The sequence below is a fragment of the Camelus bactrianus genome, chromosome 31 (assembly GCF_048773025.1).
Source record: "Camelus bactrianus isolate YW-2024 breed Bactrian camel chromosome 31, ASM4877302v1, whole genome shotgun sequence".
NCBI classification, from domain to species: Eukaryota; Metazoa; Chordata; class Mammalia; order Artiodactyla; family Camelidae; genus Camelus; species Camelus bactrianus.
Window position 1 is genome coordinate 15,402,299 of NC_133569.1, and position 16,174 is coordinate 15,418,472.

The 16,174-nt window shown below is 49.0% G+C and overlaps 1 protein-coding gene and 1 long non-coding RNA gene across 2 annotated transcripts in view; one reads left to right on the forward strand and one right to left on the reverse strand.

Moving 5' to 3' along the window:
* XKR6 (XK related 6) overlaps positions 1 to 6,882 on the forward strand; it is a 228,294-nt gene extending 221,412 nt beyond the window's left edge. Inside the window, exon 3 of the mRNA XM_074355505.1 lies at positions 1,556 to 6,882. Within this exon, the coding sequence (XP_074211606.1) occupies positions 1,556 to 2,520 (965 nt within the window). The 3' untranslated portion in view covers positions 2,521 to 6,882. The remainder of the gene's footprint in view (positions 1 to 1,555) is intronic.
* A 348-nt stretch (positions 6,883 to 7,230) lies between these two features.
* Positions 7,231 to 9,005, reverse strand: LOC141575720 (uncharacterized). The gene is made up of 3 exons (XR_012503466.1): positions 8,660 to 9,005; positions 8,164 to 8,320; positions 7,231 to 8,053 (listed from the first exon to the last, which is right to left on the reverse strand). It is a non-coding gene; the product is annotated as an uncharacterized LOC141575720 (long non-coding RNA).
* Between the last annotated feature and the right edge of the window lie 7,169 nt (positions 9,006 to 16,174).

A 16,174-nucleotide genomic window follows, 5' to 3' on the forward strand; every position in this document is an offset into this window, starting at 1 on the left:
TAATTCGTTTCTCGATGAATGGGGCTCCTGGATCTGACCTTTGAGCTAAAGAGAGAAAACACCAGGTAACCTTAATTTCAGCCTGAAAGATCGCCGTCGGGGAGGTGTGCCCTGGTGTGAGGGTGGGACGTTCGGTTAGGGGATGGTTGCCAGTGGGGTGGTATTCAGGACTCCAGCTGGATTTAGCTGCATTGAGTTCTGAAATCTGGGGAGACAGGAAAAGCAAGAAGTGCTAGCTGGACTGCCTGGAGGAGCCGGGGTGACGGGGAGCCTCGCTTCCCCTGATGACACCTGACTAATGATCGCTTGCTCATGGATGGATTTAGAGACTCTGGTCACCAGTCATTGTGTTTAATTTGATTAAGTTACAGATATCAAATGGGTAGTGTTATAAATAAAATTGCTCCACGGTGATTCAGGTGTTGCTTGAGATCAGGCAGAGTCACTTGCTCGTTGAGGAGAAATGTGGGGAATGATGTGCAGAGGCCTTGGAAAGCTCACCAGGCCAGGGAGGGGGAAGGGCATCCCCAAAGCGCAGGTGACGCTGCTCTGTCCCGTGGCAGGTGGAAGCGGAGGAAGGATGGTGTTTCAGCATCAGGAGTTCAGAGCAGTGGCTGGATGGAGGAAGCAACAAGGCTTGTGGGGAGACTGGGAGTGACCAGAATGAACAAGAAAGGCAGCCAGAGAAGCAGACAGGCTGTCCCAGTGTCCTCGACCAGGGCAGCCTTGGGGAGTGGATGGGGAGACCCCAAATGGAAGAAGATCCCTTTAAGGGCTCCTTGGGGCCTTGAGTGAACTGATGAGAAGGCAAAGGGTGACTGTGCAGCTTGGAACAGTGAGCGAGCTGTTGGTCTTCACGACTGCTGACCCCTCCTCTAGCTTCTCTGAGAGCACAGGCTGCCGGTGACAAGGGACACCAACAAGGATCTCCGCGAGCTTATCTGATTTTTTTTAAAATTTATTTTTTATTGAAGTGTAGTTGATTTACAATGTTAGTTTCAGGTGTACAGCAAAGCAGTTCAGTTATGTGTGTGTGTGTATATATATATATATATATATATATATATATATATATATATATATTTCCAGATTCTTTCCCATTATAGCTTATTGCATGAAATTCAGTACAGCTCCCTGTGCTCTACAACAGGTCCTTGTTGTTTATCTATTTTATATACAGTAGTGTGTGCCATGAGCTTATGGGTTCTTAAAAGAGAACCCAGGTGGTCCCACCCGCAGCAGATTTGAGGAGCCACCACAGTGGTCCCAGCTCTCCATCCCCTCGGCCGAGCACGTCAGCCTCAGCCTTGCTCTTGGGCTGAGGATCTCCAGAAGATCTGGTCTGGGTCGTCGACCAGACCACAAAACTCGATCTCATAAGCCGTCAGCTAGGGGACCAGCCAGGACCTCCACATTCGGGTCCTGATTCTGTGTTTCTTTCTCCCTCCGCCTTTAGATCGCGGTGTGTGTGGGCGACTCCTCAGCTGGCAGCCCTGCTGTGCCCGGCGGTCGAAGTCCAAGCTTTTGACTGTGTGGGTTTGTGTCTTTCCGGCAGGTGTCTCCTCTGTGACTTCCCTGATGTCCCTGGCTTGGGTGCTAGCCTCCTATCACAAGCTGCTGCGGGACTCCAGGGACGACAAGAAGAGTATGAGCTACAGAGGGGCCCTCATCCAACTCTTCTGGCGCCTCTTCACCATCTCATCCAGAGTTATCTCTTTTGCCCTCTTTGCTTCCATCTTCCAGCTCTACTTCGGGATCTTCGTGGTGGTTCACTGGTGCGCCATGGCCTTCTGGATCATCCATGGCGGGACAGACTTCTGCATGTCCAAGTGGGAGGAGATCCTCTTCAACATGGTGGTAGGGATTGTGTACATTTTCTGCTGGTTTAACGTCAAGGAAGGGCGGACTCGATATCGAATGTTTGCATATTACACGATAGTCCTGACCGAGAACGCTACCTTGACGTTCCTTTGGTATTTTTACAGAAACCCGGAGACCACTGACTTCTATGCGGTGCCAGCACTGTGCTGTGTCTTTCTGAGCTTTGTGGCTGGGATTGCACTGATGCTCTTATATTATGGCGTGCTGCACCCCATGGGGCCGCGAGTTAAGATCTTGGCCAGCTCCTGTTGTGCCGAGCTGCTCTGGGGCATCCCTTTGCCCCCCGATGTTGAGCCCATGGCGCCTCAGACCCCTGGGTACCGGGGGACCCAGGTCACGCCTACCAGAGCCGTAACGGAACAACAGGAGGATCTCACGGCTGACACTTGCTTGCCCGTTTTCCAAGTGAGACCCATGGGGCCCCCTACCCCGACGGGGCGTCCTTACCCCCCAGAAGGGCCCCTCATTAAGATTGACATGCCAAGAAAGAGATACCCAGCTTGGGATGCTCATTTTGTAGACAGGAGGTTGAGAAGGACTATTAACATTCTGCAGTATGTCACCCCCACCGCGGTAGGCATTCGGTACCGAGACGGACCGCTCCTTTACGAGTTGCTCCAGTATGAGTCTTCACTCTAAGAGCATCTTGACCCAAGTTGAGAAGGGGACCTTAAGTTTGGTTTGCGGTCAAGGCCGCTTGCAAGAAATAGAACCGTCCCTTCCCCCCAGTACACAGAACCACCACCACCACCACCACCACCACCAATGCTACAAAAAAAAAAAAAAAAAGAAAATATAAGTCACAACCCCTTCAGATAAGCTTTCTTTCCAGTCGCTGTATGTATACAAAGATATTCTCTATGTTTTGTAAGTAAAAACAAAAAGAAAACCTTTCTTTTGTTTTTTACACATAAGAAACAGTATTGAAAAAAATCCCACACTATGGTTCATAGGGTGGAGAGGAGTTGTCTCCACTCCAAAAGGAAAACAAAGTTTTATACCTTACACCCAGTGTAGATCATTTACGGGATTGGTGCTGATTGAAAGAACAAAACAAAACAAAACAAACACAAACAAACAAACAAACAAACAAAACCTTCAACTGCCTTATGCCCTTAGGTGCTGAGTTTCATTAAGTACTGTCACGTTTTCTCATGCAAAACTCTCGGGTGATTTTCGCACCGGGAGAGGGAAAATTAAACAATCAAATGAAACAAATCTAGAAATGAAACAAAAACCAACCAACAAATAAAACACAAAGCAATCATTCTTCCTATCTGATTATTTGTATTGAAGAAAACAAATTTACCAAAAGCTAACGCATAGAAACCCCTCCTCTTTTTTTTTTTTCAGTTTCTCTCTTTCCTCTCCTGTCCCTGCCCCCAACTTATCAGCCCCTTTTAGGAGCCAAAGGGCCATTTGAAACTCAAATGGCTGGAAAAGCTCCTTGAAGGCTGACTATGTGCCATTTTAGCGTTCAACTAGTAAGAATCACATTTGTTTCCTGGTGAAAAGCAAAACAGAGCAAAACAAAAGCCACCCTAATAATTCGATAAGAACAGGAAATTCTAAAGCAAATTCAAGGAGATTTCCGTATATGTAATCGAAAAGAATCAGTAATAATAAAACTCAGCATAGTAGCAAAAAGAATGACATCAATTTAAAGGCACAATACTTAATCAGTGACTGGGCAAAAACGATTTGTTCTGTCATTTTAAGGCCGTGAAAGGTATACATTTATCACATGTGATACTGTGTAAGGCCTCTTCTGTTTCCATTTGGTGGGAAGCCTTAAATTGATCTGGAAAGAATTCTTCATTTTTCATTTGTGCTTTTTAAAAATAGTAACACAAAGAGGAAAATTAGAATATAAAAAAATAAGTCAAAATTGTGATAACTGACCCATTTCAAAGACTGTTTGGTGCTTCTGTCTTTCACCATTGTGGTTGGCTGAAAGTCATTCAGCTCACTCGGTGCATCTGGGTTGAGTGGGAAATTCTGTGTGTGTGGTATGTGTGTGTGTGCGCGTGTGTCTGTGTGTGTGCCCACAGCACACCTTTATGTGTGTGCGCATGTGTGTCTGCTGCAAGGTCTTGCCAGAAATGTAGAAAACTGATGTAAGTAAGACAGACTCTGGGTATGGCTGAGGTGGAGTGTAAGGGGCTGGCGAGGGGGGACCAGGGAGGAGGGGATGCTTGACCGTGAGCCCCTGTCCGGTGACAAGACTCACACCAGCTGCATACTCTGGGTCTTCGAGGCCGTGTCATTTGGGTGAAGATTTGAGTCAATGATTTATTTTCTCATTGTACCAAGTTGAATTTCTGGAGGTGATGCAAGTATGTTCAACCATTTTTTAAATGTTATTTTTCAAAGTATCACTCCTGTAAGGAATGTTCTGTTCTAGGCGTTGTTTCAATCCCATCATATCTCTACTTGGGCACAAAAAAAAAAAAAAAAAAAAAAAAAGGAAAAGAAAAAAATCACAAAAAGAAAAAAAAATCTCCACAAAAAAGATATATATATATATATAAATCTCTCTCTATATATACACACAATATTTTTAAGTAAAAATACTGTTAGTCTTTGTTGTGTGTAGCTGCGATTTTTTTCTTAATTCCAGATATAACTGTTTAGGGTGCAAGGCCTCACATTGAACTGCTCTTAAGAGAAGTTCAAAAACTGAGGAATTTTTTTTTTTTATGTTCGTGGGTTTTTTTTTTTTAACAAAAAAAAATATTATTAAAAGAGGCTTCTCCTCCCCTCCCTTCATGGTTTATCTAAAATCTGTAAAAAGAGGAAAAAAAAAACCAAATTTTAAATTTCAGTTCGGTTGTAAAACTGGATGCTCCTTTCTTCGTTCAGACAGACCCCCTTTGGTTTCCTTTATTGTGGCTAAATTTGCAGTGCCGTCCTGCCCCCTCCCTCCCCTACGCGGCTGTCCCCTCAGGTCCTCCCTGGTGGGAAGGAGGGCGGAGGAGAGGCGCAGAGAGCCGGGCTGTCCTGGAAGCACTCCGCACAGAGCACATCCGGGCCTGGCGAGGACCAGCCCTGCCCGCCTGCCTCCGCCCTTCCAAGGGCGGGGCCCCTCGGTGGTTAATTGGGAGTTCCAATCTGGTCAGAGGTGCTTTTCCTTTTTATTCTGCTTCCCTACCAAGGGCTTAGCTCACTGCTTACTCTGCAGAGGCTGGAGGAGGTGAGACCATTTGAGGGGGCCGTCCCCATCCCCATCACCCCCCGCGCCCTCCCTGCGCTTGCTGGGGTCCCAGCTCTTGTCTGCCTCAGCTCCAGGGCTCCTGTGTCTGGAGCCTTGTGGACGTCGGTCACCAGAGCGGTCCTTGACGCTGTCCTCCTTGCAACCCTCTGGGACCTCAGCCACCTGGCTTGTTTGTCTGTTCTTGGATTTAGTTCCTTTCTCTCTTTTATTCATTTCGACACCGTCACTGATTTTAGTTTTGCCACCTCTGTTTTACTAATGCACATTCAGTGTGTGTGTGCGTGTGTGCGCGTGTTTACATGCAACTGAGAAAACTGCTGATGTCAGCTGACCTGGAGCGCCAAAAGTTGGGGTGACTACTTCCAACTCAGGGAGGGCCCCCTGGGGTCTTAGCCGCTGGGAACAGATGAGAAGCTTGTGGGCTGTTTCAGGAAGCCTTTCTCTCAACCTCTGTTGGGCTGGGCCCTGCAGAACTTGGGCGGGAGGGCGCCTGTCTCCCCAACATGTTATTCCCCACGCCCTCCAGAGTGCTAGGTCCTCTCCTAATGATGAAGAGATGCAGCAAGGAGCATCAGCAGGGAAGTCCAGTTTTGCAAAGAGATAGAAAAAGGAAGAAGTCAGGAGAGAAGTGGAGAACACGGTAGGGAGGGAGGGAAACATAAGAGAGTTTTCATCTGTCTTCTCATTGTCAACAGCCTCCAGCAAGTCCCCAAGTTTCCAATCACTGGGAAGCCCTCTCTCCATGGTCTTCCCTCCCCCATGGTCTTCTCTCCCTCACCAGTGTGCTTCCCCTTCAGAGGCTACCAGCAGCTGGTCAACCCTGGGCGTCAGGGTGGGAACCCACACAGAATCTGTGTCCCATGTCCATCCCTGGGAGGTCTATGTCCAACCAGGAAGACTCTGGTCAGTGCACCCGGTGAGAAGTGATGGCCTCAGCCCACCCTGGGAATCTCATCTTAGCGGCCACTTGCCTGACCCCTGACCAGCCCCTTATAGACAATGAGACACCAGCTCCTGCTGCCCCAGCTGCTCCCCAGGGGAACACTTACTTATTTTTTAAAAAAAATCCCTGGATCCACTTCTTTTCCAGGAAGGCCTGATGAAAGCTAATTAACCACGCTCAATGTTTCATTCTGGTAGGAGCTAAGCACACTGTGACCAGGAGCTAGAGAACAAAAGAGGAAGCTATCTTTCCTCATTATGTCTCCATCAAATATGCCCACAACCTCCCGCAGAAAATCTGGTCCTTCTTTTCATCCTCTGCAATATGGTGGCAGCTCTGAAATCGGGCTGATTTGGGGAGCATCATTTCTGCAAATTCTGTTTCCCCCTTGCTTGTTAGGTCTGTCTTTTCTCTGGGCCTCTGCATGAAAGGAAGCCTCAGTCCCCTCAGATAGTGTCAAGGTGACATCCCCCGAGCTCACTGTCACAGGCCGGTGACATCCTCAAACGGGAGTGTTGTCTTAAGCCTGATGAGGGAGCTAAGAGGATTTAAACTCAACAGAAGACCCCCACTGACCTTACCCACCCCCAAAGTTTCTCATTTCTCAAACATACTCCTCCATTCTGTCTCCAGAAGGTTCCACTTGCTCTGTCGGGTCAGACTTATCCAAGCAGGCTGGGCATCATGGGTGCTAGGAAGAGCAAGCTCCACCCCTCTTGGTGGCATGTGTGCCAACATGTCCCTCTTGAGTCAAGAAAGACAACATCTTTTTGTGGCCCAGGCGCTCCTCCGTCCCTGCGAGGTCCCCCACACTCTACCTCCCCAGGCACAAAATCACCCAGGACACCCTGGGGGCCTAACCCACCCCCTCCACAGCCACAGACCCTGTGAGTCCTGAGGTGGCTTAAAAGAGTACAAACACCCATCTGGACCGTGATCGTGAGGGTGGTCCCACTGCCGTGTGTCAGGTCATGCTGGAAGCATCAGACCCTATCCAGATAGGAGCCTCATTCTCAGAGAGAAAAATCTACAGGTTTTGAAAAGCGCCAGATGACATCACTTTCTCCATCGTTTCTCTACTTTTACCCCCTCCCACACGGTCACAGGGGCAGCAGAAGAGGTTTCTGATGCTACTTTGGTCAGAGAACCTCTGAACGGGCGTGGCCTCACTGTGTACACCGAGACCCCCCTGGCAGCGTTTACCCGCCTGCTGGAGGAAGCCAGCTTCCTCCTCCCCTTTCTGTTCTGCTCCTTGCCCCTGGGGGTTGGGGGAGCTCTAATGAGCCCCAGGCCCTGATGCCCCTGGATTGTGGCCAGATTTTCCCTCTCCTTTGCTTAGGAACAGAGGTAAGCAGAGGACAGCTGAGTGCAGGCTCAGAGCCTTTGGGCTGGAGGAAAGGCTGTCAGGTCCTAAGCTGAATGGGAGTGGGGTGCATTCTATGCACAGCCCACCCTGCTCCTGACTCTCAAATTGGGGGCAGGGGAAGGTCCCCTAGCATTCGCTTGGCACTCAGGATGGTATTGTCCTTGCCAAGAAAAGTGGCTTCTTACTCAAAGAGAGCCCTTTCAAGGCATCTGACATGTGATGACAGCAACTCAAGGTGGTGGCCTTAATGAAGGGGGCTCCTGGTGTACACGCATTTTATTTTCTTATCGAAAAACTAAAATCTGTTATCTCTTTGCCAAATTGAAAAATAGGAAAATCACATTACCAGATTTGGTGGGGGGGATCTACATTTGGAAAAGGTGACGTGAAGAGGGCTCATGGCAATGAATTTCACCTGATTCCAGTGACGTTCCCAGTGTAGACTAGAACAAGGCCAGGAAAAATCTCGCAGAGCTTAGGGGAGGCCTGAGAGAGCCTCTGCATGAGGGGTGGCAGGGCTCAGAGGCAGACTCAGCCCCCGTGGCTGGATCCGCCTTCAAGGTGGCCATTCTGCTCATTTTGTTCTCAGACATTGTCCGGCGACGAGATTCTGTCTGGCAGCCTTCCTCAGAAAGCACACACAGGTGTCCTATAGGGAGTGAATTTAAATCAACAACCTCTTAATAAGTTCCTCTTATTAAGGTCCAGATGTGAGTAAAATGAACAAAAAGGGAAATGCCCCAAGGTTCAAGTCTGTACCACGGTCTCCTCGTCCAACACTGGCCACTGTCATGCAGATGTGACAGTCACACACACTGTCCAGAAACACACACTCCGTCCAGTTAAGCAGCATTCCGGTCTCATCCGCAGCTCGACCTCCTGGCGGTGGGAATTGCAGCAGTCAGCCTGTCACAGGCTACAAAACCATAAACTTGTATGAGGACTGCCCCGGAGCACCCTCAATCCACGTGTGCCTGTCCCAGCTTCAAAACCTGGGAAAAGGCAACTCTGCCCTCTCAGAGATTTTTTTTTTTTTTTTGAAGCCCTTCCCTGGGGAAAAGAGATGATTTTTAGTCTCATTTCCTGCCATGGCGACCTAAGCCTCCTCCTCACCCTTCCTTAGCTATTTTAAAGGTTTCATTTCTTGCTTGAAACACTGCATCTTATGCTATTGGCCAAATATCAAAAGACAAGGGCACTGCCTTGATCTGCCTGCAGCTTTATTCCTCTGCCCGCCTGGCTCTGTCTGCCTTACTTGACTCTCCCGGGCACCGTCTGCGTCTTCCCCTCCTCCTGGGAAGGAGCTGTGCCTTCGTACTCCCTGTACCTTTCCTTGCGGTGGCTGGCAGGACACGGTTGGTATGTGCTGGAGCCAAAGATCAGAGTCCTATTAATGGCAGCTCCTGAGGGCAGCAGACGGACAACCGTAGGCGTTCCCCCTGCACATAGCCAACACTTTGTGTCAAGGGCTAAGAATAGACCAAATCGGAAAGGAGCGGGCAGGACCTCAGGGGCTCCTGCCCTGGCCTGCCCCGTCACCTGCAGAACAATATGCAAGCCCCGGTCGGAGATGCCTGCCCTCGCCAACCCCGAACACCAGTCACAAGACCCCACGCCAGAAACTGAAGTTAATCAGCTCACTTATGCTCGTCTAGGAGGGACTACTCCTAAAATTCATCCTCAAGGAGGACAAAGGGATAATTTCCTCTGGGCATAGTGCCAAGTGGTAACCCAGGGAACATCCCTCCAGAAGCAGCCTTTGACCATTGGACATGGTGGATACAGACAACTGGTCACCTAGTAGATGCTCTCCCTTGGTCAGTTTCTCCACCCTCAACATAGCTCTGGGTTCCTCAGGCTAGAGTGAGGCTGGGAGATTTGTTTCAGCTGTAGACCTCCTAGAAGCTCTTCTTTAGACCCAGAAAGATCAGGAAATACCACAGGCTGATTCAGGGTCCCCACTGTGATCATGGATAACTCACTTCACCTCTCGGTGCCTTGGTTTCTCCATCTGTAAAGTGGAGAGAAGGAAGGCCAGCTTCTTTCTCTCCTGCTCAGGGATGCTGTGAGGATTCAGTCATTATTGCCTATAGCGAAGGCATCATGTAAGGAATAGTGGTGGCCTCGTTTCTTGGAAAGCTGAACCACAGAAAGCGTGTCTCCCAGTGCAGGGGCACCTGGAGGCCCCCGGGGTGAGCAGGACAGCTGGACAGGGGAAGTCACATCCCCACAGTTCTTAGCTACTTCACAGCACTGTGAACCCAGCACAACGGTGCTCCGGTCAGGCGACCGGGGCTCACCTGGCTCAAGCCAGCCGCTTGTAATTCTAAAACCAAATGTCTGGATGTTAATTTTCCCTAAAGTAATGGAGAATATATGGATGGATCAACTTGAAAAGTGATATTCATTGAGCTTTGGGCAGACAGGAGAAAGAGTGACTGGGGAGTATTTGGAGATTGTCTTCAAGGTGGTGGAAAGCTCTTTAGGAATAGCCCTCACTTTTGTTCTTCCTTACAACCTTTTTCAACCTTGAGGCTCATCGCATCAAATGGACTGGCCTTCTCTTTGCCTCTCTGCAGAATACAGAAACAAAACTTTTTTTTTTTTTAAATCCCATCAGCCAAAATATGGGTCCCCATGGTGGGTTTTAGCCATTCCCTGGTGTGCTTTGAGTGGAGCCCGCAGGCAAAGATTCAGAGACAAACAGGGGCTGGGGAATATCGCTAATGCTTTTTATCCAAATTGGTTTTTTTTTAAAAAAAAATCCCTCATCATTTGAATTGGAAAAGTTGAGTTGAGTTTCCTTTTCTTTCCTTTTTTTCTTTTTTTTTTCGTTTTACTATGGGTTGACTATTATCAATTCAACTATCAAGATACCCTTTGAGCAAGAAAACAGACCCATCCTAAGAACCTCCATGTACTTCTTAGGATCTAAACCAGAGTGAGGGCAGGTGGGAGCAGTGGAGAGTGACTCTAGCACTCTGGGAGGACGAGCTGCAACACTGATTTTTTTTATTGACTCTTAGAACCTTCCTGGAGGGGAAAATCCTAGAAGTTTCGCTGGTTGTAGCTCAGTCAACCTGGCTCTGGCTCTGGTCCTTTCCTTGGAGTTCAGGGGTATTCTGATGTAAAAATTCTCACCAAAAATAAGGGGGGGCACCACCTGAGACTGTCCTAAAGGTCAAGGTGCTGTTGCAAATCCTCCTGCTCTTTGACTGTGGAGCCCTGATGAGAACTCCCTTCCCACCTGCCCTGACTCTGCTCTCCAAAATTAATATTATTGTTTTGACAGCACAAGGGACCAAATCATAGTTTGGAATTCAGTAATGACTTCTGTTTGATTTTGTATCTGATCGTTCTGTGGATAGGCCAACCCGTGCTGGGAGTATTTCTTTCCACAAGTATTTCTGATGATAACCAGAAGGAAGGAATAAATGAGACCCCCCGTTCTCATCGGCACCCCTCTTTTGACTGGGCTGGACGGCGGATGAACTGAATGGCATTTATGAATGAGAACTTCGAAGAGGGCCGCGTGGAGCCACAGAGAACAAAAAGACTCGGCAACTGGGCAGGAAGACGGCTAAAGAAGAGGAGGGCTCTCAGAAGCACGTGGAAAGAAAACAGTGGCCACCATCTAACCGTCACTTCCCACGCACTCTGGGGCAGAAATAGCAAAGCCTGTTCTTTTCAAAGCAGAGGAAATTGATTTTACAGAGTGACATAGTTAGGCATTATTGTTTCACTGAAGGGGCAGAGAAGGCGCCGACTGAGGGGAAAGGCACGATCTCGTGAACAGATCGTGTCGTGGGAAGTAAAAAACCCAGGACTCTTCAGAGTCACGCTCAGACCTGCATGAAGTCACCCTGGGGCCAATTTCTCTTTCTGTAAAATGAGAAGAGTATCGCTTACTTACCTCACAGGGGTGTTGTGAGGATCAAGTAATTCGTGTCTGGGAAAGCACTTCGAGGGTAAAATATTGCTGTTGTCAAGTTTGCTTCCTATTTAAAATCCTTTTAAACACGACTGAGCACCTGCTGCGTGCAAGGCACCACGCCAGGTGCTGTGGAGGAAGGGGAAGGGGACCCAGGTCTCTTTTCTTTTTTGATTAATGGATATTTTAAAACGATGATGAGAAGACAGAATAAGAGAGTCTTCTCAGTGTGGGTCAGGAGAGATGTTCTCTGTCTTTCTGCCCCCAAAAGGCTACTCTCCCTTTTCCCCCAAGTATTTGGGCAAGAAGGGAGGGCTTTAAATCCTTTTGGCTTCCATCAGAGAATGTTCTTCCGAGAAGCAAACACACACTGGTTGCTCTTCTCCCTTTGGGGGAAAATGAAGGCAAGTGTCAGCGAGCACGCCCTGCGACCTGCAGACGTGGCTCCATTGTTTCCGTCATTCCCCAGGCTCGGCGGCAGCCTGCCGCAGCCTTCACCTTCTCCCCCGGACCCAGAGGACACTTGCTCGTGCTGTGCTGGAATCACTGGGCATTCTTTGGTTGGTTTGTGTCCTTGGAGAGTCTGGTACTGTTGTTTGCTGGAAAGTCTTGGCTTCCAAAGACAAGGGTCTTTACTAGAAAACAAATCAAAACATGTGACTGCCTTTTTTTTTTCTTTTTTTTGTAGTGACAAGGTGGGGGAATTTTCAGTTTCTTAGCTGCCTAATCTAAGATGAAGCATTTAAATTTTTTTTTTTTTCTGTGTGCAGAGTTCTTCCCTTCCAAAACACACTCAAAGAATCAAGTCTGGATTCTAAAATATAGCACATCTCAAATTATTCCTCGAGTGCTGTGCCCAGGGTTCACTCATTTCTGCGAAAAGCCAAACCACCGACTGGGTTAAGTAGGTTGGAAATCCAGCCCCCAAATCGAGGCTTCTGAGAATGGCCCCAGAGTTGCGTAGTTTTAGGAACGCTCTCTCAGTATTACTAGGGCTTGTCTCCCTGAATCCTCAGAAATCTTTGTGCCACGGAAAGAACATTCTCAGAGCTCAGCGGGGGCTTCCTTTATGACTTAGAACCAGAGTGAAACCACTTGTTATGCTGAGAAGTATTATATGATGCCAATCTTTAGGGATAGAAGAGAATTACTTTCTTTTCCTTTCAGAGGGAAGAAGGGACAAAGAGAAAGGGAAGGTTATTAGGTTTGAAAAATGGCTCTTTTGTTGCTGAGACAAGACTTGGGACTCAGTGGTCTCCAGTGGTCCCCTCTACCTTGGACACAGGGTTGGGAAGCCCCGTGTGAGTTCCTCCAGGAACCCAAGGTGGTTTGGGGGCTCTGTGTCCTCTCCTTCTAATCCAGGGCCCGAGGAAGGGATGTCCTCAGCTTTGGCACCACCTGCCCCCAGATCGCTGTGTGCTTCTCAGCCACTTCTCTGCTCTTGTCTCCCCTGTGCTCAGGGCAGCTGCCAACCCTGGCGTTGATTCCAGGAGGCCTTCCTTCTGCGAGGCCAGTCCTTAAACACACACAGCTTCCAGTTGGGGCTGCTTGTCCAAACTCAGCCCTCCTTCAGCCCTTCCCTCGCCTGGACGCCCCCATGGCTGGTGCTTCTGCCAAACGTATTACCAACCACACAGGGCTCTGAGCTGTGGCCCCAGCCTCTCCACTGGTCCAGCCTGCCTGGGGTCAAGGACAGGCTCCCTTCCTCCTTCATTTAAATACATATGCCTTTAAAAGGCATGGCCCTGGGTCCTGACAGAGACAAGAGATGGAAGGCAAGAGACAGGGCCTGACTGTGTTACTTACACAGCTGGGGACACTCACTGATAACTTAGGAGGCCAACTTGGGCCTCCAAGTGAAAATACAAGTTTTCTCAGCCCCTGGGCTGTCTAGGGTGCTCTCTCACCCAAGTAACAAAAAGTCTTTGTGCAAATGATTGCTCACAGCTGGGAAGGGTCCCCGCCAACCTCGCCATGGATGCCAACCTCCTCTTATTGAGGGCTTCATTTTTGTTTGTTTGAAATTATAGTGATTATGAAATGCCTAAGAGAGAGAGAGAGAAAGAGAGAGACACTGAAAACCACATAAGGTATAAGGGGATGTGAGATTTTGAGATTGTGGTGAATTGTGCCGAAATGGGGAACCCCATTGAAGTACATGACCATGTAGTTGCATCATAAGTTTATTGATCACATCGAGATACATAAATATGCTAATATTGGGATATTTACACGCACACACACACATATATATAGACACACACCATGTGTGTCTATGTATATATATACACGTGCACACACACATAAATATATTTGTATGTATCTTTTTCTTAAAGGGCTTAAAAAGTTGCTGAAACAGAGTATTTTGGCATTAGGGCTCTTGCCGGACTTGAAATAGACCTGGCCCCGATGGGCTTTTCTTTCTCCCGGGGCGGGGAAGAGGTGGTGGGACGCGGCTCCCCTGGGCTTGGCTCTGCCTGCGTCCCCTCCACCTGGGACAGGAAGCCAAGAGTGGCTTGTGCTGGGACTTCGAGACTCTCCAGTTGCTCCCAGGATTCCCAGCAGGTCCACAGGGCAACCTGGAGACGCCGGGCTACAGCTCCCTAAATAGCTCCCCACTTTCGAGAATTCAAATCTCACTTAGAAACTCTGACTGTTCGCACGGTGGTCATCAGAGCAGGAAGGAGAGGGAAGCACAAGTGGAGAAGGGAGGTGGGAAGGTCCTGCTTGGAGCCCGCTCAGCGTTAGATGGCCGTGGCCGCTCGGGTCTCTGGTGGGTGAAACTCCTGTCTGGCGGGGCTGGCCGTGCAGTGCAGGTGTCTGCACGTGGTGCGAGGCTCCCTAGTGAAGCCCTCAGGGACTCAGGGGATGCGATCCCCTTGTTGCTGACTCTAAGAGATAATTCAGAACCTTGCAGGAGGCAGAACTTAGCGCAAGGCCACATACCTCCCCAAGGCAGTGACAGTCCTGACAAGTCTGGGGACTGGCAGACAGACCTGGGAAGAATCAGGTGCACATGGTGTGGAAAAGTCATTCAAATTCTCTCCCTCTCAGTCTTTGGTTATGCTGGAGGGTCCTTCGGCAGAGGGGAAAAGAGTTTTTGAGGGTTACCTGGAGGGAAAAGGTGTGGTGAGCATGTGCGTTGAGTCACAAGCCTTCTCTCTCGACCTGTACCCTGTTCTGAGCTTTCTCGTCTGACCGGAGGAGCAAAGGAAGCCAGGGACAGAGCTATAATCTAAGAATGTTCGGGGTCCAGACAGGATACTGCCCAAAAGGCCTGTGTCGGTGGGAGAAAACTGCAGGGTCTGGACAAAGCTCCTGGACACCTTTCCAAGCCCGCTCCCCAAGAGCAGCTTTTGGGGTCCCCTCCCTTAACCTGTCACATGTGCACATCTGTGCCTCCTGACCCCCCGGGGTGTGGCACGTGGCCAGCCGCCGCAGACTGCCACGCCAGGGAGCGGACGTGACACCTCCTCCCCTGTTTTTATGTCCCTTCATCCCCAGCGCCAGTCCCCAGTGGATAACAGTGCCATTATCTTTTCCCCTGCACGGACTCTTTTGTGACAAGACGTGTCTACAAGAAACCTACTTTTCTATTGGTGTTACAGAAGAGTGGCTCCTCAGGGCACAGGGAGAGAAAGGCGGAGGTGGGTGTGGGGAGATGGGAGTACACTCCCGGAGGGACCGATGTGTTTTTCTTTTACTTAAAAAAATTTGTGCATTTAAAGAAAATATACAAGCAGGAAAGAAGAGGAGAGAGGGAGGGAGGGAAGGAAGGAAGGAAGGAAGGAAAAGGAAGGGGAAAGAAAGAGAAAGAGAAGAAAGAGGAATAGAATTTCCCTAAGTCTCCATCACCTCTCGGCATCTTCAGGTCATCACTTTTCCGCGTTCCTAACTCCCCGTGTGCCCAGGGACAGGCCACAGAGTCGTGCCTCTGGCCTCGCTGATCTCACCCTGCAGGGCCATCCGGGCCGTTTCCGGGCTTACCTGGTCCCTGGCTCTCCCAACCCACCCGCCTGGTGAGGGAGGCTGCCTGCAGGTTGGAAGGCTGGACTCCAATCTCTCTTCTCAGAATAATGGTTATTTTTGAGGACATTTTCTTACATTTGTTTAGTTTCTCTTGGCTCCTTTTCTACCAGTCATTCTTCCCATTTTAACACAATGAAGCTGCTGACTTGCTAATTGACTTTTTATAGAGCAAAACTATTTGGAATTCTCAGGTAATTCAAAGCTTTGAGTGCATCAAATTTGTAATTTTCCCTAAAGGGCTAACAAAATATTCTCTTTGCTATTCTGAGTGTTAACTGTGTCTGAGACCGGGTTTGGATATATATTTGAGGGTTTAAAGGAAGCAGAGTCATAAACGCCATCAATTTTGAGATTCCAGGTACTGCCCCTCCCCGCCACCCCACTGAACAAGTGATCAGACATGCATCCATAGAAAGAAAGTTCTGGAACTTGCCAATTCCAAGTTGATCAGGGCCCTAGTCCTTCTCGTTTCAGCGAGGTGGGAGTTTGTTGCAGGGGCTCTAGCTGAGGCTCACCTCGTATCCCTCTGGGGATCTTCCTCCCATCTCCTGTGAGCACCTTGTCTTCATCCCCAGTTCCTCTGTGCTGTGTGAGTAGACCACAGCTCCCAAAGCTTAGACCGAGCCTCCCTTTACTCTTGAGTTCGCTGGTGTTAAACGTAACTTGCAGGGAACTCTAGGCTGAGCATTAAAACTATCAGCTGAACCTCTCAAATATGCAGGTTTATGGCCACCATGCTGTTGACCAAATTCTCAACCTAAGGGAATATAAACAAGCCTATTTCTAGCCCCGTCTCTTGGGAGCAGGTCT